This window comes from Apodemus sylvaticus, chromosome X, assembly GCF_947179515.1.
Source record: "Apodemus sylvaticus chromosome X, mApoSyl1.1, whole genome shotgun sequence".
NCBI lineage: Eukaryota > Metazoa > Chordata > Mammalia > Rodentia > Muridae > Apodemus > Apodemus sylvaticus.
The window spans coordinates 18,462,818-18,489,233 of NC_067495.1; the positions used below are offsets into that span (position 1 = coordinate 18,462,818).

A 26,416-nucleotide genomic window follows, 5' to 3' on the forward strand; every position below is an offset into this window, starting at 1 on the left:
AAAATCAGAGATTTACATGGAAAACATTTCTGATAAAATAGAAGAAATATATACAAAAGCTTGTTAAAATCGAAGATTATCATGAAAAATAATGCAGATAAAATGGTAGACATAGGCCGGGTGGCAGTGGCACATGCCTTTAATCCTAGCACTTGGGAGGCAAAGGCAGGCGGATTTCTGAGTTTGAGACCAGCCTGGTCTAGAGATTGAAGTCTAGGACAGCCAGGGCTACACAGAGAAACCCTGTCTTGGAAAAAAAAAACCAACAACAAAAATGGTAGACATAAAAAACATTACTAAATTAATTAAAAGAGGAATTACATTTTCTGATAAAATTGAAGATTTAGATGAAAAAATATTTCAAGAAGTTGAGTGTCTGTCATCTTGTTCCAAAAACTAGTGTAATTCTTATATTTATGTATTTTATTTTATTATGTATATAAATGGTCTGTATGTATCTATTTGTAGCACATGTGTGCCTGGTAGCCATAGGGATCAGAAGAAAGATTTGGATCCACTGAAAATAGAATTAAAGATAGTTGTGAACTGTGGCTTCACACGTGAGTTCTTGTAATTGAAATCAGGTCCTCTGTAAGAGTAGTAAGTGCTTTTAACCACTGAACCATCTCTCAAGCCTTAAGCTAGTATTTTAAGGAACCTTTTGAATGTGTATAGTATTATGTCATGAGCTAAAACTGTATCTCCTTTCATCCTCTAGTGGTTATTATTTATTACTGTCATTTCTCTATATTGTTATTGGGTGTGCTAGGAACAGAACCCAACCCTTGTACATGCTACACAAGACTGGACCACTGAGCTATATCTATCCTTAGCCCCTTGCAAGCATTAATGTCTAAACATTTCATCACTTTTACTTATGTATATTCTTTTATATATAAACAGGAATAATTTAGTTTTGGTTTTTATCTCTTTTTGTATATATCTATAGAGATGATTCATTGAGTGTTTTTAGAAGAAAAGACTCAGCAAAAAATAATTTAAAAGCTATTTTTTATTTTATTTTCTATATTCTTGTTTACATTCCAAATGATTTTTCCTTTCCCAGGTCCCCCTTCCCCATAAGTCCCATAAGCCCTCTTCCCTCCACCTGTTCTCCAATCACCCCCCCCCCCCACACACACACACACACACTTCTCTGTCCTGGCACTCCCCTACAATGCTGGATCAAGCCTTTCCAGGACCAGGACCTTCTTCCTTCTTCTTGGGAATCATTTGATATGTTAATTGTGTCTTGAGTATTCAGAACTTCTGGGCTAATCTCCACTTATCAGTGGCTGCATTCCATGTGTGTTCTTTAGCTATTCTTTAAAAAGGTCTATTGGTACTTAATATTTGAAATTAGGTATTAAATAAAATGTGCTTTTCCGTGAAGACCATTTCTTCCACTCTCAGCCTTTGTTAGTTACCTATAGTTCTTTGACTGCAGTTAAGGTGTCTTGATTGGCACCCAACCCTACCTGCTCTCAGTCCACCTTGGCATGTCTATTGTTTTGTTCTTCTTGTTCAGCTCATGTTTAGACAGTCATATTAGTGGACTTTATGGCTGTTGCTTCAGACATTACTAAGAAACACCATCTCACTACAAACGCCCTGATCCTGTGGCTCATAGAATCTTTTCTTACCCTGTTCCACAATGTTTCCTGAGCCTTAGGTGTGAGCATGTTTTAAAGATGTAGCCATTGGGACTGGGCTCCACAACTCTGTATTTTGATTGCTTGTGGTTTTCTATAATGGTCTCTGTTGCAGAGAGAAATTTTCCTTGATGAGGAGTGAAGATTACTCTTCTCTGTGGGCATAAAGACAATGTTTATAATTGCTGTTAGTGATTATGCTGGTTTGGAAATTAGTGGTTGTACTTTCTCTTCTTAAGACCTATGACTTTTAATAAAGTCTTTTTTATATCATTTTATTTGAATTTATAAAATAGCTATAACTAGCCACAGTTAATCATGTTAACTAATTTTTATATCATTCATTTTCATCGCTTGCTTTACCTTCTGCATTATTCCTGTCTCCTATACTTAGTCTGTTTATTCTTTGCTGAGGTAAATCTTTTGGAAGTAAGAATATATGCACATTCATGTGGATGCTTGCAGCCAACCTTTGGACTGAGCACAGGAACCCCAATGGAGGAGTTAGTGGAAGGAAGGACTGAAGTAGCTGAAGGGACCTTATCTGGCATCAGGGGAGGGGAGGCCATTGATCCTGTGAAGGTTTGATTGTCCAGTGTAGAGGAATGCTAGGGCAGTGAGGCAGGAGTGGGGGTGGGGGAGCACTCTTATAGAAACAGGGTAAGGGGGGATGGGATAGGCCGTTTGCAGAGGGGAAACCGGGAAAAGGGATAACATTTGAAATGTAAATAAAGAAAATATCCAATTAAAAAACAAGGGTTCAATTCTAAGCACCTACATGGTAGCTACAGCCATGGGTAACTCCAGTTCCAGAGGATCAGACACTCCTTTCTGGACCCTACAGGCACTTCATACACGTGGTACACAGATATGTGGGCAAGATTAACATCCACACATATAAAATAAGAATAAAGGTTTACGAAAATACATTGCATTCATCATAAAATTCACCTATTTAACTTGTACAACACAATAGTACTAAGTGTATTCACACTTATATAACCACCATAACATTTATAACCATATTACATGGGTTGATTTTGGGGGGGAGGGGTTGATTGTTGATTGTTGGTTTTTTGGATTTTTGGATTTTGGTTTTTTTCAAGACAGGGTTTCTCTGTATAGCCCTGGCTGTCCTGGAGCTCACTCTGTAGACCAGGCTGGCCTCAAACTCAGAAATCCGCCTGCCTCTGTCTCCCAGAGTGCTGGGATTACAGGCGTGCGCCACCACTACCCAGCCTACATGGGCTGATTTTTAAGTTTACAATTTTATAATCTTAAGTTTTCTTTAGATTTTATGATTAAGATTGGAATGAGTTCCTCGTTTTTTTAATTAATAGCTTGAATCAAGATGTTACATCTGTGAAAGAAAACACCAATAACCCTGATACCCCAAGTGGAAATGGCAAACAGGATCGCATCAAACAACGAAGAGCCTCCTGTCCCCGGCCAGAGAAGGGGACTAAATTTCAGCTTACTGTCCTTCAGGTCAGTGTGTATGTATGACTGGATTAGAGTTTATGTAGAAGTCTTAGAGACTAGGAGAGGAACAATGCTGTGGAAGTAAATGCAGAATATTGCAAAGTGCTCTATAAACTAGTCTCTCCTTATTCAGAATTTCTGATGAGAAAATATAGTTATTAAACTTGGAAATTGTAAGAGAAATACAAGGAAGAACAAAATTCCTATAATTACTAGTCAGAGCTTATTCGTTTTTCTATGTATACGTACAATATACACAATATTATAACAATGTTATATTCACGTTTTAACATTGTAATAGTGCAAGTAATGTTAGCAAAAATATATTTGATTTATTTTATGATAGGTGTCCCAATTTTTTTGTATTTATTTTTTCATTTATTTATTTACTTTATATCCCAATCATGCCCCCACCATTTTTCCTCTCCTCCCAGTCCCACCCTTACAAATCCCTTCCACCATTACCTCCTCACCTTCTCGGAGAAGGGGAAGCCTCTCTTTATGTACCCCGAACCCTGGGATATCCAGTTGTCATAAGCCTAAGCACCTCTTCTCCCCCTGGGGCCCAACTAGGTAGTCCATTTAGGGAAAGGGTATCCAATGGCAGGTGACTGAGTCAGGGACATCCTCTGCTCCAATTGTTAGGGGACCTTCATGAAGACTATGCTGCATGTCTGCTACATGTGTGCAGGGAGGCCTAGTCTAGCTCCCGCATGCTCTTTGCTTGGTGGTTTAGTCTTTGAGAGCCCCCATCTGTCCAGGTTAGCTGACTCTGCAAGTCTTCTTGTGGTGTCCCTGACACCTCCAGATCACAAAATTCTATCCCACCACCACATACATGCTAACACCACCAAAATCAAAATAACAGGAATTAAAAATCATTGGTCATTATTATCTTATTTTCATCAAGGCCCTCCAAAAATCCTATATAATAGTATACCCATCTTTACAAATAAAGATTCTCAAGACCAGAGAAATAATTTGCATTAAATAGTTCAACTATCAAATGCTAGAGTCAGATCTAAAGCCAGATCAGACTTTAAAGCCTATGTGTCTAACCAATATACTTGTTTTAGATTCATTTAAAAACATATATACAAAAAAATAAAAATAAAAAAATAAAAAAAACCTATATACAATTTTATATTCTTTCTTTTTGAAAGTTCAATATATCATGTATATGTTTCTAATACCACTAAATAATTTGAATATATTTTATATGTTTGTAATACATAGTCCCTTGTACAGAGATATATTGTGATCATCCTTTTTCCTGTTCTTTAGATTTTTTTCTGTGACTGTTGCTGAATATGTTGTTTGTGAGCTCATCTAGTTACTCTCTGTAAAATGTTGTGATTTTTTTTTATTTTTAGATAGGATCTGATAATATCCAAGGCTTGCCTCAAACTTCTTATATAGCCAAGGATAACTTTAAATTTCTAATCCTCCTGTCTTCACTTCCCAAGTACAGAGGTTACAGATGTGAACCTCATAATTGTTTTGTTGTGCTGAGGATGGTCCTAGGACTTTGTGCATGCTATGCAAGCACTCTACCAGATGTGTTTCATCCTCAGTCAAGATGGCTTCTGTTAGACTGATTGAATGTGTGTACTTAGGTCTCAGTCTCTGGAGACAACATGGTAGAGTGTCAGCTGGAAACCCATAACAACAAGATGGTGACGTTCAAGTTCGATGTTGATGGTGATGCACCTGAGGATATCGCTGACTATATGGTGAGTATAGTAACATAGTACTATCTTTCCCTTAGTGTATTCAATCTCTATCCTTCTATTCTCTCCCCCTCCCTCTTCTTTCCCTCTATTTTCATTTATTCATTTACACTCATTTCTAGATAGAATGTGTGGAGGGTTTTTTAATTTGCATAGGGAAAATTGTTCATAATCAGGAATGTTACTACATTTTCTCTGGTTTTACTGTATTTATCTGAACAAATATGACGGATTTTTTTTAGATTGATGTATTTTAGTCTCTATGTTAAAATAGTATAACTTTAAAGGATAATCTCATTGTATAGGTGCCTGATTAAATCAGAATCAAGCCACCTAGGTAATTTTAATGTGTCTAACATTCTGCATAAAAGTATTCCAGTTATGCTTCTCAGTACATTAGTTTTTTTAATGTGTGAAAATGCTGTTGTATGGGTACATGTTTGTATGGGTATGTACATAAACTACAGAGGACATTGGGTGCTGTCCTCAATTGCTCTCCATTTTATTTGTATGTATGCATGTGGTGTTTGTGTATGTCGTGTATATGCACGTGTTCAGGTACATGCACCCATACCCACACCTGCAGAGGCTAGAGGAGGACTTTGGGTGTCCTCCTCTGTCATTCTCTGACTTGCTCTTTTGAAATAAAATCTCTTTGTAATCCTGATGCTTGGGTATTTCAGGTAGACTGGCAGGCAGAAAGCCCCAGAAATCTTCCTGTGTTCTCACAGTGCTGGGTTACAGGCTTATTTGAGTCCATGGCAAGCTCATTATATGGATGCTGGGATCTGAACTCAGGCTCTGATGGTTACTTAGCAAGCATTCTTCTTTTTATTGAATATAATCTTCAATTACATTTCAAATGCTAAAACCTTTCCCAGTTTTCCCCCCTCCTGAAAACCCCCAATCCCTCCTTCCACCCCCTGCCTCCACATATATGCCCCTCCACCCAACCCACTCCTACACACTCCCTCAATTTCCCTTTGTTGGGGCATCTATTGAGACTTCACAGGACCAAGGACCTTTCCTCCCACTGATGCCCAACAAGGCATTCCTCTGCCACATTTTTGGCTGGAACCATGTATACCCCTTGGTTGATGGTTTAGTCCCTGGGAGTCCTGGGGCATCTGGGTGGCTGACCTTGTTGTTCTTCCATGGGGTTGCAAACCCCTCCAGCTCCTCCAGTCTGCCCTCCAGGTCCTCCATTGGGGACCCCACGCTCAGTCCAATGGTTGGCTTTAGCAAGCATTCTTAACCACTGAGCAATCTACCTTTTTTTTTTCCTCGCATAGTCTCTCACTGAATCTGTAGCTCATTGATTTAGCTAGACTGACTAATCATTGAGTTTTAGAAATCATCCTATTTCCACCACCTATAACCGCATCCTCAGCACTGGGATTACAGATATACATCACCATGCCTGGCTTTTTACATGGGTGCTGGAAAGTCTAACTCAGGTTCTTATTCTTATACATCAGGCATTTTACCAACTGAGTTGTTTACTCAGACCCACATTTAGTTTTTTTTAAGTAGTTTTGAATACTTTGACTTAGGTTAGTATTTCTCTCTCCTTCTTCTCCTCCTCTTCCTCATTGTCTCACCTCCTCTTCTTTTTGTACAGATGGAGATAGAGGGCATAAATAATCCATAATGCCTTCTTTTGTATTACTGCCTTAATAAGTTCAGTTTTGTCCATTGCATATTTATCTTAACATAGAATTTTCTAGTATGCCTTTTGTTTCCTAGTTCTTATTCATATTTAGTATAATGGACAGTCAGGAGTTACTATTTTTCATGTTCTGATTTAGAAGGCCCTTAGGTTTGAACATCCTGATTTTAAACATTGTATCAGTTACATTCTTGTTGTGTTGTCAAATTACATAAGCTCTGACTGATATAAAGTATTGACTGATCTTGAGCTGTCATCCTGCCTTAGCCTTCCTAAGTACTAAAATATAGGAGTATACCACGATCCCCTGCTGTCTTACATATAAATACATCCTTTACATAACTACTAATTTTTATACTTTTTTACTAAAAATAATTTTTCTATGCAATAAATACTTATGATCATGATTTGATGCCCCTCATCTCCTCCCAGATCCTCCCCACCTTCTCATGCATCTAACTCCAAGTTGTCTTTCTCTCTTTTTAGAAAACTGAGTAGGGCCTACTCTTAATTGTGGTTTATATGTCCAATGAGATTTTGTTGGAGAAAACAAATCTTTCCTTTGTAAGGGATGCTAATTGAAGATAGCTTCCTGGTTAGGATGTGGGGTTGTATCCATTTTTTCTCTCTCATTGCTGGGACTCTGTCTGGCTTGGGCCTGTTCAGGTCCTATGCTTGCTTTTATTCTCTTTGTTAGTTCATGTGTGTCAGTCCTATTGTGTATGGAAGATACTTTTTCCTTGGTGTCATCCATCCCTTCTAGGATTTACAGCCTTTCAACTTCCTCTTTTGCATAGCCTCTTGAGCTCTGAGTGGAGGGATTTGATGGAGACATCCCATTTAAGACTGAGTGACCCAAGGTCTCCCAGTCTCTCCACATTGTTCAGTTGAAATTACAGCCAATTTCTAAAATTCAAGATATTTCAAAGCATAATGGACTTTTCTGACAAATATCAGTGGTCTCAGAATAACTGAATGCATTATGAAATATTTTATAACTGGTCTTAATTATTTTTGGTACATATTTATTTTTGTTGTTGTCCTATGGAAATCACCATTAAAATATTATAATTTTTAAGAAAATGAATTTATACTTATGAAGACATCAACTTTTACTTGATGACAGGTTGAAGATAACTTTGTGCTGGAAAATGAGAAAGAAAAATTTGTAGAGGAATTGAGGGCTATTGTAGGTCAAGCCCAGGAGATCCTTCATGTCCACTCAGCTGTAGAAAAATCTATTGGTGTTGACTCTGTTGCCTTGGAATCTAACAGTAACCAAGTAAGAGTAATTTTGTAGTAAAAAGGTCATTTGGGGACGTTGTCAGGAACACCATCATTTATCCATTCATTTTTATTTCAGATGGGATCATCTGAACAAGTACTGATAAATTCTGCATCCACTCAAACTAGCAGTAAGTATACTTAATAAAATGTACCATTTGGCTTTTGAAACAAGGCATATTGGAGTCTTGATATATCAACCAATAAATTAATTTGATGATAAATGGATGGTTTTCCACACTCGAAAGAAGTTTATAGCCCAGAAGCTTAGGATACCTAAGATACAATTCACAGACCAAGCAAAGCTCAAGAAGAAGGAAGACCAAAGTGTCCATATTTCTTACAAGGGGGATCAAAATACTCATGCGAGGAAATACAGAGACAGTGTGGAGCAGAGACTAAAGGAAAGACCATCCAGAGACTGCCTCACCTGGTGATCCATCCCATATACAGTCACCAAACCCAGACACTATTGTGAACGCCAACAAGTGCTTGTTAACAGGAGCCGTATATAGCTGTCTCCTGAGAGGATCTGCCAGTATCTGACAAATACATATGTGGGTGCTCTCAGTCAACCATTGCACTGAGCACAGGGTCTCCAATGGAGGAGCTAGAGAAAGGACCCAAGGAACTGAAGGGGTTTACAGCCCCATAGGAAGAACAACAATATCAACCAACCAGAACCCCCCACCCAGTTCCCAGGGACTAAACTACCAACCAAAGTGTACACATGGAAGGACCCATGGCTCTAACTGCCTATGCAGCAAAGGGTGGCCTTGTTGGACATCAAAAGGAGGAGAGGCCCTTGGTTCTGAGAAGGCTAGATACCCCAGTATAGTGACAGGGAAGTGGGAGTGGATGGATTAGTGAGCAGGGGGAGGGGGAGATAGGATAGGATGTTTTTGGAGGGGAAACCAGGAAAAGGGATAACATTTAAAATGTAAATAAAAAAATCTAGTAAAAAAAAAAGAAAGAAATTTATATCCCAGAGATTTAAAAAAAAACCCAATTGTTGATTTTTTTTTTAATCTGAGTAACTTACTTTCAAGTCATTACATGACATATCACCAGAAAAGGCAGTCCCAGTGCTGATGACCCTTGAAGGCCTATTGAATCTTAACTATGTTCTAAGTTTGCCTCTTATTTTAATATTCATTCAGAACTTGACAGTTTCACTGATGGTAATACTTTTACCAGCTCTGCTCACTAATAACTTTGTAAATCACACACCAGAAACTAAAATTGGGGTTCTTCTGTTTTCTTTTCTGAAAACTTTATCTCTTCATTCTTCTTAGCCCTAGTCATGGGTATATTTAAAAAGTCTGGGAGGGGGAGAAGAATCATAGCATCATGAAGACCTCTGAAGGAATTAACACAACATGAAGAAGCAAAAGGTGGTGTGGGAATAATGGAAGCAGATACCATTATCCTGAAATGTGTTCGACTCTATTAGGATGCCAGAACACATCTGTATCTTACTTTGTTGGTTAGCAGAAATCTGAGAGTTTCTGACTGACAATGTAAGATAACATTACAAAGAAAATTACTTGGGAACGTTTACAGATGTAGGGATTTGCTTACTTACTTTTATATTGCCATACGCTAGATTTACTTCTCTTTCTACTGGTTCTATAGTTCTGGTTCTTCTTAGTTCTGTACATTTCAATGCTCCATAGATGTGTACCACCATGATACCACTTAGGCACAACTAGAATCAGACTTCAAAACAACAGCTATAGATTCGAATAGAGAAACTATGCCCCACTTATTTAAATAGAGTGCCTCCCTTTTGGTTCCTATTAATATATACCTTATATTTGGTTCTGTAGACTATATGTCAAGGTTAGGATGTTACTCTTATGGTTTATAATTATCCTTGTACTATTGGGAATGGAGATAACACAAGCTAATTTTTAACTTGATTTCTTTATTTAATAACATGAAGAAATTGACAGTTGCTTAGTGTATAATTTGTTAATAATTCTTTCTACAGATGAATCTGCTCCTCAGTCATCCCCAGTTGGTCGCTGGCGGTTTTGTATCAACCAAACAATAAAAAGTCGTGAGGCACAGTCTCCTTCCCTTCAGCCTTCCATGGCCATGGTGCCTGGGTTACATCCATTTCCTAGTAAGCTTTTTTATCTTCCAGCTTTATATGGACTTGGATGCTATGGTTACAAATTACAGATTATACCATTAATTTGTTTTCATGAATATTTTATGCTTATGACAGTTTTCATGAGCATTTGAAAGACATTAATATTGTTATATAACAGGTCATTTTATTCAATATTTTTTTTAAAAAGCAAGAAGTCAGTTTTTTCTTGACTATTGAATTCTGTGATGTTTTAGGTCTTATTTACAAGTATACTCTTAAACAGGTTCTCATTTTCTTTTCTTGTCTCTTTTGACTTTTGTATTTGTACTCATTATAACTTAGCTATTCTTTTGTTATTGTTCCAGGTTCAAGAAACACAAGTAATCAGGAAATATCACAGAACACACTGTTCACTATAGAGAATAATCCAGGCCATCATGAACTTTTCACTTCCAAATTAGAACACAAGGATATAGTTGATGGTAAGATTGGTGAATGTGCTAGTGTAGAAACAGAGCAGCCGAGTATTCGCTATCAAGTGGAAGATGACAGACAGATCATGGCACCAGCTACTGATAATTCCAATTTGGTGTGTCCAGTTCCAGGTGAATGTGAGGCACTCACCAGCCAAGCAGCCATGTTCATACCTACATATCCAAGTCAGCAAGCTGCTGTTCTGTCTGATGTGTTTATGGCCCATCCTGGTGAATCAGTTCAGATTGGTGGTAATGCTGTTCGAACATCAGTGCTTGTATCTTCTGATCAAAAGCCTCAATCCTTATCAGTACAGCAGCCAGCTATAGATGCAGAGTTTATTTCCCAAGAAAGAGAAACCACAGTAAACACTGAAACAAGTTCTCCTAAGGCAGTCATTGCCACTCAGACTCCTGGTTTTGAATCAGCTGTGCATCTACCTGCAACTATCCCGGAATCAGATGGGGAACGACCTCCAAAAATGGAATTTGCAGACAATCGGATTAAAACACTGGATGAAAAATTAAGAAACCTACTCTATCAGGAGCACAGCATTTCTAACGTCTGTTCTGAGAGTCAGAAAGATACTCAAAGCATAGACTCTCCATTTTCTTCCTCTGCTGAAGATATACTATCCTATTCAATGCCAGAAGTCATAGCTATCAGTCACTGTGGGATTCAAGATAGCCCTGCACAATCCCCAAATTTCCAACAGACAGGCTCTAAGATTCTGTCTAATGTGGCTGCAAGTCAGCCTGCTCATATATCAGTGTTCAAAAGAGACCTGAATGTGATAACTTCTGTACCCAGCGAGTTATGTTTACATGTAAGTATCTTTCTAATTCTTAATTCTTTGCTTATGAATTCAAAGAAATGCCTTCTCTCCTAGAAAGTTCAGAAGTAACTGTCATTTAAGACTATGACTTAGTCATCTTCAACTACATACTGAGTTTGAGGCAAGCCTGGACTACATGAGACCTTGTTGCAAAACAATAAATAAAATATAAGAGGGGCTCATAAGTTCCAGCCACTCCCTGCTGAACTGTTGACTACTAATAAATTCTAGGAAAGAGACAATCATTGTCTTCAGTTGTGTAAGCAATGGTTAGCCCACCAGGCTCCAGTGAAAAGTCCCAAACATAGATTCATACACATGGTCCTGATTAAACTCAGTAGTTCAAAAACAATAAATATGAAGACATGGATGTGGGAAAATAACTTGTTGGGAGGAAAGGAGTTGATGAAGATAGGACAGAGATTAGAGTTGGGGGTAAGAGTAATAAGAATTCATTACAAATACATATTAAAATGATCAAAGAATAAATTTAGTTAGCAAAGAAAATAGATTTTTTTTTAAAAAAAGAGGAGCAGGAACAGAAGGAAAAAGAGTTTTCTCTAGAAGGATTAGGATTAAAAGATTGTAAATTATCCAGATTTTAGAGCCCCTAAATTGTAGAATACTTGTGTGCAAAATGTGATGTCTTGAGGCTAATCTCAAATCTAAATACAAAACACATTCATGTACCTTCATTTTAATTCAACACATTAAATGAGGTTGGTTAGATGTAGAATTTTCCATTTTCTACCTGTTCAGTCACAGAAGTCACTACTAAGAATTTGCTGCTTGTCTTTGAATTTTCTTAACACTACATAGATCTATTTACATACATATCACATATTTTCTCTAAAATAATATTGTGTTATAAACATATTGGTCAACATACTGAAAATTTTAATTTTACCATATGTCATTAATTTTTTCTAAATGTTTACCACTGTAATTTCTGTCATGGTTACTATACAAAAAATATATACTTTCTATAAAATAAAATCTAACACCTTCCCAAACCTACAAACATAACTGGTATCTTTTCTGGATACAGTTTTAGTTAATGTATGAATAGTTATACCCACATAATTCTGCATATGTATTATGTTTTTATACATAAATGTTGTATTTATCTACACATACTTTTTATGTATATGTACTAATTTGCTTTTAAAATTTTTATAAACTATTTTAAGTTATAGAATTAATATATAAGCACAAAAGCATTTCACAAGAATAATAAATCTAAACAACACTTCCTAAACAAGTTTCTTATTGTAGTTTTTGGTCATTATCATTAATAACTTGTAAATAATACATGTCCATCTCTTGATTTAGTAATTTTGTATGTTTCTTTTAAAGACTGGGTTTCACTATGTAGCTTGAAGTGGGCATGGAACTCATTACCTTGTCATCAATAGAATGTGCTCCTCTTAAACTGTCCTCTTAAAGTTACCTCTTAAAGTGTCAACTTCCCAAAGACTACAGTGGGTATTAAATTTTAACATGATTTAACATGAAGACATTCAAACCATAATAAATTTCTTTTTGGATTCTTCATTGTTTAATGTGTAGAAATACAATTAAGTTTTCTCCCCTCTCCCCTCTCTCTCTTACCGCCCCCCCCACCCCAAGGCATCCACTATGTACTTCAGATTAGCTTCAAACTCACAGCAGTCCTCCTATCTCAGCCTTCATAGTGCTGGAATTATAGATGTGGGCCACTCCTCCTAGCTACATCTGACTTTCATGTGTTATGATTCTGTCCTTGAACTTTGATGAGTTTTTTTATTGGTTCTAATAGCTTTGGTATTCTTCTGGATTTCTTTGTCTTGTGTGTATGTGTGTGCGCGTGGGGGGGGGGCGGAATTCTTGCCCCAAGGTCCCTCTCTCTGAATCTCTTAACTCCTAGAACATAGGATTCAGCTTCATTTTACATTCTGGTGCCCCTTTAATACTTGAGCCATATATTTTGTATTTTTCCTTTCTCAGCTTTCTCCTTTTCATTAAAACACTCTTCATAAAAGTGAACTTTAGTAACCACACAACTGAATTTATACCAGACTGCTTTGAGACTTCCTTTTTCAAAGCAGTTAATCTAAATCTCTTATTAATCTAAATCTCAATTAATCTAAATCTTCACCTTAGCCTCAGGAAGACTCCTTGGACAATGACAAAAAGCAGCCATATTCTTCACCAAAATACCACAATAGTCTCTAGGCCACATACTGAAATTCTTCTCCACTGAAACCTCTTGGGCCAGGTCTGCACAGTTCATGTCACTCTCAGCAACAAAGTGTTCCATATTCCTACTAGGGTGGCCTATTAAACCACACTTAAAGGATTTCACTGTTTTCCAAATCCAAATTCCCCAAATTGACATTCTTCTAACCCATATCATGGTCAGGCCTATCACAGCAGTACCCCATTTCTTGTACCAGCTTCTGTCTTACAGTTTTACTGCTGTGAACAGACACCATGACCAAGGCAAGTCTTAAAAGGACAACATTTAATTGGGGGCTGGCTTACAGGTTCTAAAGTTCAGTCCATTATCATCAAGGCAGGAACATGGCAGGATCCAGACTTGCATGGTACAGGAGGAGCTAAGAGTTCTACATCTTCATCCAAAGGCAAATAAGTAGGACAAGACTAGTTTCCAGGCAGCTAGCATGAGGGTTTTAAAGCCAACACTCACAGTGACACACTTACTCCAAGGTGTACCTCCACAGAGTGCCACTTCCTGGGCCAAACATAACGCAAACCCCTACAATATCCTTGATCACTCTTCACTGTATTCTGTTGTTGCTGGATCACTGATTTGAGTAGTATAGCTAAACATTTCTCTCAGAGGATCCGAACTCAGGTCCTTGTGCTTTCATAATAAGTGCTTTACTCACTAACCCATCACCTAACCCTCAATTTTCTTTTTTTCCCCCTTTGAGACAGGGTCTTACTATGTAGATCATGCTGGCCTTGAACTCACAGATCCACCTGCCTACATTACAGTGCTGGGATTAAAAGCATATACCACAATGTCCAGCTTTGGGTTTTCTATGTATAAAATTTCATCATCTATAAATGAAGATAATCTATTTGTTTATTTCCTATTTTTCTCCTATATTATTAACTTTTCATAATCATGCTTTCCTCTCTTTGTCGCTCTATATTTTGTAATGATATACTTTCTTTATTTTTAAAAGATTATATTATCTTATTAGTCATTTTTGCAATGAGGATTACATTTTTGAATGTAACTGTAATCCATTCTTTGTTGCTTTAAACATCTGTTTCTAATGTTATATACATATATGTATATATGCCTGATGTTTATGTATATGCACCGTGTGTGAAGGAGCCCACAGACACCAGAAGAGGTGTACAATTCCTAGAGTTACAAGTGGCTATAAGTCACCATGTAGGTTCTGAGACCCATACCTGGTTGCTTTTAACCACAGAACCCTTGCTCCAGCACTGATTTTAATGCTACCTTCAGGGTAGCTGTAGTAGCTACTCTACAAAGCCAGCTGGGTTTACTCTTCTGTTGGATGTTGTCTTTGCCCCTCACTGACTTCTCTCTTGGCCCAAATCTATTTCTTCTTTGTGCTCTATTTTGGGCAGATGCTCTGATGTTGTTTTGCTTGGTGTGGAGAGAAAGGATGTGGAATAGCTGTTTTTTCTTTGGTACCTCAACCAGTATATTCTTCCATTCAGTAACTCTTTTTAGCAGTAAGTCAAATCCTCTTTTTTATGAAGTTTGCATTCTAGTATTTACAATCTCTCGATAACATAACAAAGGCCTATGAAAAATTAGAATATTATCGATATCGAGTGATCAGACAAATACTTATACATAGTAGTGACATTTGCAGGTAGAAATTTGTTCAAGTAATTAAAGAAGGCCAGTTAAGTAGAAGGATCTTTAAAAATATAATATATTGAAAGGACATATAGGACAAAGATGGGCTAGAATTTTGTAAGCATCATTTTTGTGGCCCATGTTTCTCTGTTGCTACTCATACTACCACCCTGGGTGTATAGACTCTTGATATAGTTCCAACATATATTATGGTCTGCCTTTTCTTGCTGCAGTAATAAATTCTTGTGTCTATATCAGGATTTTTGTTGTTGTGTCTTAAGTATTTCACTTGCTCATGAAAACTAAAATGTATATTAAATATCCCACCTTGTTTTATTCACTACATATAAATATATCTTACCTATAATTTCAATGGGATCAGTGTAGTACTTTCTAAAATGTTGTATTTTTACAAGGTTTTTTTCTCTCCCAAGTGAAATAGTAGTGTTGCTAACCCAAAATGGGACTTCAGAAACTTGCTTACTGATTAATCAAAGTTTTGCTTTTTTGAGACAACCTTTCATGCATCCTATGCTGGCCTCAAACTTTCTACATAACCAAAGATGACCTGCCTCCACCTGATAATCCTGTTTCTACCTTCTGAATGCTATGATTATGATTATATCCACATGGACACTTCATGTGGTTCTGGAAATCAAACCTAGGACATTGTGCTTGCTAGACAAGCCCTCTGCCAACTGAACAACATCCATCTCTAGTCCAAAATTTCCCTTTAATAACTCCTGATTTGTTCTAAGTGTTAATAATGCTTATTATCATGTAGGATTGCTGTCTCCCTTTAGATGAATGCTATATTCCATCCTATGTGATTTTATATTCACTTTAATCTACTATTAGTAATCATTCTTATACCCCAAAAGTATATGTGATTCTATGCATTAAGTTTTATATAATTGCCATGGATAATTTATTTTTAAAGTACTCAGACACAGGAAGGTAATTATTGGTATTTGGGAAGAGTAGGAGGACAAGAAGATACTGGTTTTATAGCTATCATGGTTTAATATACACAAATTAGAACATGAATTCACAATAATTTTCTCATATTTCTTTGTCACTCAAACACTGACATTAAATATCTTGTTTTTCTATTGTATGATATATCTAGCATCTTGAACTCTTAAATAATAGGAGAGCAAACTAACATTTCATTTAATAGCATTTATATCCAGGCATTGGTGCTGCATACCCTTGGGAGTTTAAGACAGTGGGAGCGGGATCAAGGACAGCCTGGCTTACATGATACCTTGTCTCTACTGAACCAAAATATAGTATTTTCAGTTATTTGGCACATATAAAAACCTTATTTTAAATTTTAGTTTTTAAAGTTAATGTAATGATAAATACTTTGGCCTGGAAAATTAATATTGTTTGATTTTACTTGAAGACAAAATAATATTTCCAAAGAAATATCAAGGCTGGTAGTATTACTGCAAAAGTTCATAGTATACGATTTTTGGTTAGTTATTAATCCATATAAGAAATTCCAGTATACCAAAAACTTATTTGTCTTACCTAAATTATTACCACCTTGTTTTTCTTTGGTTTTGTCTCCATTAGGAGATGTCCCCAGATGCTTCACTTCCAGGGGATCCAGAGGCCTATCCTGCTGCTGTGTCAAGCGATGGAACCATTCATCTGCAGACAGGAGGTGGATATTTTGGCCTAAGCTTTACTTGTCCTAGTCTCAAAAATCCTATTAGCAGGAAATCCTGGACTCGAAAATTAAAAAGCTGGGCATACAGGCTACGGCAGTCAACCAGCTTTTTCAAGAGATCAAAAGTCCGTCAAGGTAGTGTGCTTACAGTCAGGGACATAGACTAGGTAACATCATTTTTCATCGACTTTTTTTTTTGTCGTTCATACTCAAATCTTGCCATGTTTTCCATGTAGCTCATGTATGTTAAATATCCCATTAATATTGTTGCCATTTTATTTTTTCCTTTTGTAACTAATTTGGTTTTTCAGTTATTCATTTCATATAGATACTAAGTATTGGGATAAATCTTACAATGTCTGATTTAGAGTTAGGGATTTAAACAATGTTGCTTATACATTAACACCTTTTAATTATTAGCAAGGGTTAAACTTTCTGCTTTTCTTCATTTTGGGTAATGTAAACAAATTTGTATTAAAATAATTTTCTCTTTCTGCTTATAATTTGACAAACCTTACAGTGGAAGCAGAAGATAAAAGATCAGCAATTGCTTCTGATCCCATTCCGCTGACACGGGAGTTCTCATCTGACACTAGGGCTTTGAGTAGAAGTAAATCGATGAGTGGATCATTTCAGCGGGGTCGGTTCCAGGTTTGTGTCTTTGGTTACTTTATCATTGGGTGCCTAATGAAAGGAAACTGAACTGGTGATAGTTTCATGGTAGTAGGGTTTGCCCACCATCTGTCATCCTGGGTTCTATCCCCAACACTATAAAAAAGTGACAGCGTTTGAAATTGATCTGTGGATGATCTTTATCTTTAAATAATTATATAGCTAATTTTTTATATATTTATATAAGATGTAATATATTTATATTATACAGAAAGATAAAAATTTCTTTACCTTTTCACCTTATATCATTAAAGGTAAATCTAAAGAATATAAGGATTTTTTTAGTAGTTGTAAAAGAACACAGAAATAATCATTTTAGGGGTCATCATTTTTATTAATTTAATCTCCTTTTTTAGATTTATTATTTTTATTCATGTGTGTGTGTGTGTGTGTGTGTGTGTGTGTGAATCAACATTAAGGGTTCCCACAGAGGTCAGAAGAGGGCATCAGATTCCTGTGAGCTGGAATTAAGGATAGATATGAGCTACCATATGGATGATAGAAACCAAACTCTGGTCCTCTGCAAAAGCAGAGAATACTCTTAACTGCTGTTCTATCTCTCCTGCCTTTTTAATTTAATTTTATGTCATTTAGAATCCAGCAAATTTTATAGTGGGATTTTATTTGAGTAACATGAAGCTACTCTGTCCAAGAGCCCCAATGGAAAGACTGACTGTAGACAGTATAAGTTTTGTTATTACCAAGTATTATATATGTCAAATCAGCTCTTCCACTTGTCTGTACTGGCCTTTGATGGTGAATTTCCTCATGAGGTTTACCCTACAGTTAGGTAGAACCAGACAAGTTTACCTTTTTATGTTTCAGGTGATTACAGTTCCTCAGCAGCAGCCAGTGCAAATGATGTCTTTTGGAAAAGAACACAGACCGCCATTCAAAAAAACAACAGTCCAGTCTAGTGAGCAAGCAGTCACCTTTGCTGAAGCTGCAGTGTCAAAGTTGATTGAAGTGGAACCTACAATGCCCACTCAGAAAGCTTCAGTTTCTTCATGCAAGTTACGAACTCTTTATGAAACCTTTAAAGAAGATAAAGGAGATCCTGAACAAGGTGACATCTTATCTTTCAGCACAGCTTGTGAGACCAGTATGTCTTCAGTCACTACAGAAAAGAATGTAGAAGAAACTTCAACCACAGAAATTAGTGTGCAGTCTGGGTCTGAACTGTTAGATAAAGAAAAAGATGGATCAACTCGTGAAAAACAGACAAATGAATTTTCAGCCACGGGTAATGAAAAGTCAGTGGCAAAAACTGGTCCAGAGGGTGATCAGTATTTACCAGTCCATGAAGAGCAAGCCTATACTCAAACACAGAATTCACTCTTCTATTCTCCATCTTCCCCAATGAGCAGTGACAATGAATCAGAAATTGAGGATGAGGACTTGAAAGTGGAGCTTCAAAAATTACGAGAAAAGTAAGGTTGCTCTCTCTTCTGTAACAAATATAATTGTTTAGGGGGGTTTATAGAACTCAGTTTTTCTTTGTAGCTAATTGAAGATTTCTATGGTAAAACTATACTGAATTCTATTGTAAAATGTTTATGTATACTAAAACCATCGTATTTAAAATAATTTTTAGTTTTTAAAATTATTTTGTGTGTTTGGGTGTTTTACCTGCATGCATGTGTGTGCAGTGCCCATGAAGGTCAGAAGAGGTTGTTAAATACCTCCCTAAAACTGGAGTTACAGTTGTTAGCTGCCATGTGGGTGCTGGGAATTGAGCCTAGGTTCTGTGGAAGAGTATCTGGTACTCAACTGTGAGCCATCTCTCCAGTTCTTTTTTGGGGGGTGTTAATAATTTAATTTTATGTTTTTGTTGACTTCAAATTTGTGGAGATTTACCCTGCTTCTGCCTCCTTTTTGCTGGTGTTACAGGCATGTACCAAGATATGTTGACCTCTTGCTTTTTCAGTCCTTGTCCTTTAGGACTCTTGGAGTAAGAATTTACAACTACTCTTACCTTTTATTAGTAGACAGCTAATTTATATAGTCAAAGAGACTAGTTTATCTTTAGGAAAATATAAGATCATTCTAAGATCAAGCTTGTTATTTAGCAAATGAGATCATAACATTTTAGTAATGATACTATGGCATTATGTTTTGTCATGTAGAGTGCTGTTTAATATGTTGTGTTTAGTCTGGTGTTTGGTTTCATATACCAGACTAACCTTAGACTTGCTAATTAAGCTAGGAGTGATCTTGAACTCCTGACTCTGTTGCCTCTGCTTCCCAAGGGCTGAAATTATAGGCATGTGCTATCATAGCAATGACAATATTACCACCACCACCAACAACAAAAAATTAGCACTATTACAAATTTTGCCAAGCCAGGTGGTGGTGGCGCATGCCTTTAATCCCAGCACTTGGGAGGCAGAGGCAGGAGGATTTCTGAGTTTGAGGCTAGCCTGGTCTACAGAGTGAGTTCCAAGACAGCCAGGGCTACACAGAGAAACCCTGTCTCAGGGAAAAAATAACCAAAAAAAAGAAAAATTCACCATTTAATTTGAAAAGTGCCATGCAGCCAGGCAGTGGTGGCGCACACCTGTAATCCCAGCAGTCTGGGAGGCAGAGGTAGGTGGATTTCTGAGTTCGAGGCCAGCCTGGTCTACAGAGTGAGTTCCAGGACAGACAGGGCTACACAGAGAAACCCTGTCTGGATAAAACCAAAATAAAAAAATAAAGAAAGAAAAAGGAAAAGTGCCATGCAACCCCTGGCAGCCAGAGGTTTTTTTTTATTTTTTTTAAGATTTATTTATTTATTATATATAAGTACACTGTAGTTGTCTTCAGATACCCCACCAGAAGGTATCAGATCTCATTACAGATAGTTGTGAGCCACCATGTGGTTGCTGGGAATTGAACTCAGGACCTTTGGAAGAGCAGTCAGTGCTCTTAACCACTGAGCCACCTCTCCAGCCCCGCAGCCAGAGTTTAATTCCCAGAATCCACAGTTGAAGAAGAGACCCAACTACTGAAAATTTTCTTCTGACCTTCACAAACACACATATCACACACATATAAATAATAATAATTAATACAACAAAAAGTTACCTAAAATACAGATATATACATGTTTGATATTACATTGCATATAATTTTAATTTTTCTATGCATTCAGTACTATGAAGTTTAGGTATACTGATATTTTTATGGTACAATACTCATTTTTAAAAAGTGTTTTTATTTCTGATGTTAGTATTCTATTTATGTTTCCTGGGGTATTGTTATGGTTTGAAGTATGGTCTTGCCATGTAGCCCAGGCCGGCCTCAAATTTGCCAAGTTCCTACCACCTCCTGATTACAGGAATTTAATAAATCTTTTAAATCATTCTGAAAAGACTGTTGTCTTTTATAGTTGCCTATAAGTTTCGAGTACTTGATTTTGGTTGGGAAATACAGATTCTCATAAAGGGCCTCTTATTCTGGGATGGAAAGATGACTCACTTCCTGATCTTCAGTTCCCAGCACTTATATCTGGTGGCCTACAACTTCAGGAGTTCTGAAGGCCTCCTCAGATACCCACAGACTTGTGCCATATAGTCTCTCTCTCTCTCTCTCTCTCACACACACACACACACACACACACACATACGTTTTATGGGGTATTGTTATGGTTTGAAATATGGTCTTGCCATGTAGCCCAGACTAACTTCAAATTTGCTAAGTTCCTACTGCCACAGCCTCCTGATTATAGGAAACAAAAATCTTTTTTAAAAATCAATCCAAAATAGAACCAGGTGTGGTGGCATATGACTTTAATCCCTATACTTGGGAGGCAGGTGTATCCCTTTGAATTTGAGACCAACCTGTTCTACAGAGCAAATATATTGAAACACCGTCTCAAAACAAATATCCAAGCAATGAATAAAACAAAAATATCTATTCTGTCATAATTTTAAGATATGGTCTTACTATGCATCTTTTCCACCTAGTGCAAAGGATTGGACCCAGACTTGAGCAGTGCTAGACAAGGGCCCTGATGTCATCAATCAACTGCCTGTGGTCCTTTTGTTCTACTCTGTAGAAACTGTGGATAAGAAAAAAATGAAGTCTTCTGGTTCTTGACATCTTTTATATTCCTTGGTGTTTGGTAGTAGTGAGCTGAAAGAGGAGGCAGGGGTGCTCTCTAGTGTTACATGTATGGTGCAGGCATAGTAGCAGGACACTTAGCTCTGAAAATGCTAGAGTTATTACATAGGGCCAGGAAGTTGGGATTCCTTAGCCCTTGGCAGCAGGTGGCATTGCAACTGATAGGCAGCCTTAGGTATCAGGATTCCTCAGCCCTTGCCAATGGCCAGTATTAGAGCTCCCAGGATAGGGTTTCTGAGACCCTCCATGCTTAAGTCTTGACTGCTCTCTGGAATTCTTCCAATGACCAGGACCAGCAGTTTCTTTTCTCTGACTTTTTATAGCATTCAATCCTTTTCAGCCTCAGCTCCCTTTCCTTTCAAGTTCCACCATCCCCCTAGTTCCTGACTGGCCTCTCAGTTTAAGTATTGAGCTACCTCTTCTTCAACTGCCAACCACTTGAACCTTACTGATTGTGAAGCTCAGTCCGCTGACAACTAAACTCTGTCTCTTCTTCAGCTGTCAGGCAGCCAACTGCCTTGCCGCTTTCAATAGCTCAGGCCTGCACACTGATCAGTTCTCATTGCCTCTGCTCGCTCTGCTGTTTCTTTCTTTGTGTTTTCAGCTGAGCCTATACTACTGAAAATAAGCAAGACAAGACCACCCAGGAGAAGAAGCTTTATCCTGGGCCTAATGTTACACCAAAGAAGCTAGCACAGGATTCAACAAGAGAGTCTTAACAGTCTGCTTATATAGACAGAAGAATATTTGGTCAAAACACCGCATACTTTCCACAGCATTGTCCAATTAGCAACAGCCACAGCAATCTCTCTGGTAGGCCACTAGAAGTTATTCCTCTCTAGCCTTGTAGGGAGAAAGTAAAATGTTTGCAGAGTCTTCTGAGTTCTGCAATGCTTTTGATAGCAAAAAAACTGAAAACACACTGTTAGAACAGTCCTAGTTAAGGCTGTGCCTCTAACTCCAGGAGCTACAGCAATCAGGTGAATTTGCTGTGTAATTTTCTCAAGGCATCAGTGGAGTGTTTAAAACTGCTGGTGCTAGCATTAAGAATGGTCCAGCTGGCTGGCTGACAGTTTTTGTACTCAAAGCAACCATGGAAGCAAGGAAGAGTCCAAAGAGCTACTATTTACAGAGTCAAATTGCATAGTCCCCTAGTAACTGGGCCTTTTGTTTTTAAAATAGGAAAGCAAACATCAGGAGTGCTTAGAATAGGAACGCAAAAGAATTTATTATTAACACGTTAACAGATTTTAATAGTGTTTAAAACCTGCCCAGTGGCTAAGGGAATGAATGTCCATTCCCCTCTTCTCACTACACCTAAACTACAGCCTTTAGCATTCCTTTGTCAGTATGATTTGTCCATAGCAATTTATTAGACAATACTAGACACTATAGACCAACCATTGTAAGCTGAGATTTCCCCACCATTGGTTTCAACAATCTATAGTTGTAAAGTTTTGTATTTAAAACATTAAATTTCAAAAACTGAGGCCAGTCCTGTGGCATATACCTTTAATCCCAGTACTCAAGAAGCAGAAACGGGCAAATCTCTATGAGCTCAAGGCTAGTCTGGTCTACATAGTGAGTCCCAGGCCAGCAAGGTCAGTAGTAAGACTCAAAAAAGTGATATATAACATAATACTCAGGTAACATAATGAAAAAGCAAGCAAAAAAAAACCCCTTGTACTTCTTATACTATGCTACTCAGAGGCTCTCACTGTGAACTGTTTGGAATGTACATTGCTGCTTCTTTTTCTGTGCATATCCTTTTTGTCCTTTATAGTAATAAAATAAATAACAAATATCCTACTCTATATTTTTGCTTTAAAATGTTGTCTATAAATGTTCATATTTGCATAAATCTACCTTTAAAAAATCACTGCATGCAACTCCATTTAATGGGTATATCCAAGTTTTTTTAATCCTTTCTCGAGAGATTTTTCAGTCTTCCCCATGTTCTGCTTATATAAACGATACTTATCTTTTTATACACAGATATTTCTGTGGGATACAGTTAAAAGGTCTGTACTCTTAAAGCTTATAGCTAATTGTTGAAATTATATTTGATGTCAGGTTGGTTACTCATGCCTGTAATCCCAGTACTTGGGAGATAGAGACAAAAATAATGCTACGAGGCTAACTGGTGAGTTCCAGACTAGCCAGTGTTACATAGTAAGATCTTGTGTCAAAAAAAAAAAAAAACTGAAAAAAAATGTATGTTCTAGGAAAGCCAGACTATTTTATATCCCAAAATACACAATACACTTGTTTCCTTATATCTTAACAACAGAGAATGGATATAAAACTTTAATATTAAGATAAACAGATGAATTAAAACAGTTTTTTAGCTGGGCGTGGTAACATATGCCTGTTCCTAGCTACTTTAAAGACTGAGTCATGAGCCTGAGTCCAAAGCAAGACCCAGTCCTAATTTTTTACATTGCTATTTATAGCTCTTGTTTCAATCAAATAACTCTTTTCCTTTTTAAAGAATTATTTATTAATTAAATTTTATTTTTAATTAAATGTACATGTTTTCATGTGCATGTGGTGTGGTCTCTGGTACCCACAGAAACCAGAGGAATTAGATCTTCTGGAACTGGACTTACAGGTGGTTGTGAGCTACCTGATGTGGGTGCTGGGAATTGAAATCTAGTCCTGGAAAAACAATATGTGTCCTTAACAACTGAGCCCCCCCTTTTGTATTCTTTACCCTTTAAAAATCGGGGTTTTTTTCATTATTGATTTTAGGAACTATTTATATATTCTGAATGATAATCTATAATAAGGAGAGAGTTGATATAATTTAACTATATGACTTTAAAATTCATTTTATTATCTGTCTCCTTCTCTATTGAAACAAATGATTTGCCCTCATCAGTTTGTCCATCCTTTTCTTTGTAATAGATTAGTATTATTATTTAGGAATGTATTTTCCATCCTAAAATTGTAAACATACTCTGCATTACACCATTTTTAATACTAATGTTTTGTAGGCAGAGGCAGGTGGATCTCTGTGAGTTCAAGGCTAGCCTGGTCTGTAGAGCTTAGTTCCAGGATAGCCAGGGCTGTTACACAAAAGAACTCCTGTGTCAACAAACAAACGAAAATTACTAATGCTTTTTAAAGCTTTATTTGTACTATCATAAAGTTTTTGAATTTGTCTTTATGGCAACAAAGTTATTAAAATATTTTTTGTATAATTTCTATTCAGACACATTCAAGAGGTGGTCAGTCTTCAAACACAACAGAATAAAGAGCTACAGGAGCTCTATGAACGCCTTCGAGCAACTAAAGACAGCAAAGCACAATCTTCAGAGGTTCCTTTGTCACCTGCATCGCCACGCAGGCCAAGATCTTTCAAAAGCAAACTTCGAAGCCGCCCCCAGTCCTTGACACATTCAGACAATCTCGTTGTAAAAGGTAAACTGATCTTACATGTAATTGTTTAAAAACCGAATCAGATCTGGGCATGGTATGGCATGCCTATTGTTGAAGCACTTGGGAAACTAAAGCAAGAAAATTGTAACTTCACATCTAGTCTGGGCTAAATAATGAGAACCTGTCTCATGAAAAATAAAATCTGAGCCGGGCGGTGGTGGCACATGCCTATAATCCCAGCACTCTGCGAGGCAGAGGCAGGCGATCTCTGAGTTCGAGGCCAGCCTGGTCTACAGAGTGAGTTCCAGGACAGCCAGGGCTACACAGAGAAACCCTGTCTTGAAAAAAAGGAAGGAAAATAAAATTTTCAAAATGGTCAAAGAACAGCAAAATTAGTACGACAGTGATAGTACAAGTTGCTTTTTAATTAGGCTAAAATAATTTTAAATAAATATAAAATGATGTACATACTGTTCTAAAAGTACTCCTATCTTTTGATACTGAATATTATTTAATGAAATAATGATGAATATCATTAATGATAGATATTAAAAAATAACTGTTTGTTTGTTTTGTGTTGTCATTTGGAAAACAGAATTCTGTCATCGTCCCCCAGTATAGTTTCTGAAATGTCCCAATTGGTGAAAATTACTAGTTTCACATTTAGAGTTGGTTTAGAAGTTTGTTCATTGAAATACTCTGTTGTTCTGAATCAAGAGGTTTCTCTTACTTGTTAAGATTTATTTTATTTTCATTTATGTGTATGTCTGTGTCTATGTGGGCACATGTATATGGGCCTGTGGATGCCAGGAAAGGACATTGGATCTCCTGGAGTTGGAGTAACAGGCAGGTGTGAGCCACCTAAGAACCAAACTCTGGTCTTCTATAACCACAGTTAGTGCTCTTAACCACTGAGCCATGTCTCCAGTACCTTTATATATTATTTTTAAGACCATTTTTTAAATGGGGCCCAGAGAGATGGCTCAATGGTTAAGAGCACTGGCTGCATTTCTAGAGGACCCTGGTTCAATTCTTAGCATCTACATGGCAGCTCACAACTTAGCTGGAATCCAGCTCCAAGTGACTTTATACCTTCACATAGACATACATGCAGGCAAAATACTAATGCACATAAAAAATTAAATACAAAAGAAAGAGAGAAAGAAAAGAAAAACATATTTCTTTTTTAAAAATATTTATGTTTTATGTGTATGTTTGCCTGAATGTGTGGGTATGCACAACGTGGTGTGCTTGGTGCCCATGGAGGTCAGAAGGCAATGTAAGAACTTCTGGAACTGTACTTAAGAAGGATTGTGAGAAGCAAACCCAGGTCCTGTGAAAGAGCAACAAATGCTCTTTACTGCTGGGTCATCTCTCCAGCTTCTACACTGTATTTCTTTAACTTTTGGAAAAGGTCCATAACTACTTAACTAATAAAGAAGTTACTCATCAAGTCAGGCTTCTTTGATTCCATGTACATAGTGAAGGTCAATATACCATATACTTG

At 37.1% G+C, this 26,416-nt stretch overlaps 1 protein-coding gene across 2 annotated transcripts in view; it reads left to right on the forward strand.

Annotated features, from left to right (window-relative positions):
* Wnk3 (WNK lysine deficient protein kinase 3) overlaps window positions 1–26,416 on the forward strand; it is a 97,500-nt gene that overhangs the window by 57,868 nt on the left and 13,216 nt on the right. The window contains exons 11-20 of one of the 2 annotated variants that reach the window (XM_052171683.1): window positions 2,993–3,140; window positions 4,751–4,867; window positions 7,660–7,815; window positions 7,897–7,948; window positions 9,811–9,945; window positions 10,281–11,215; window positions 16,656–16,887; window positions 17,273–17,403; window positions 18,250–18,854; window positions 24,743–24,951. In XM_052171683.1, coding sequence (XP_052027643.1) covers window positions 2,993–3,140; window positions 4,751–4,867; window positions 7,660–7,815; window positions 7,897–7,948; window positions 9,811–9,945; window positions 10,281–11,215; window positions 16,656–16,887; window positions 17,273–17,403; window positions 18,250–18,854; window positions 24,743–24,951 — 2,720 coding nt within the window. The remainder of the gene's footprint in view (window positions 1–2,992; window positions 3,141–4,750; window positions 4,868–7,659; window positions 7,816–7,896; window positions 7,949–9,810; window positions 9,946–10,280; window positions 11,216–16,655; window positions 16,888–17,272; window positions 17,404–18,249; window positions 18,855–24,742; window positions 24,952–26,416) is intronic. The other variant, XM_052171684.1, reaches the window with a different exon arrangement.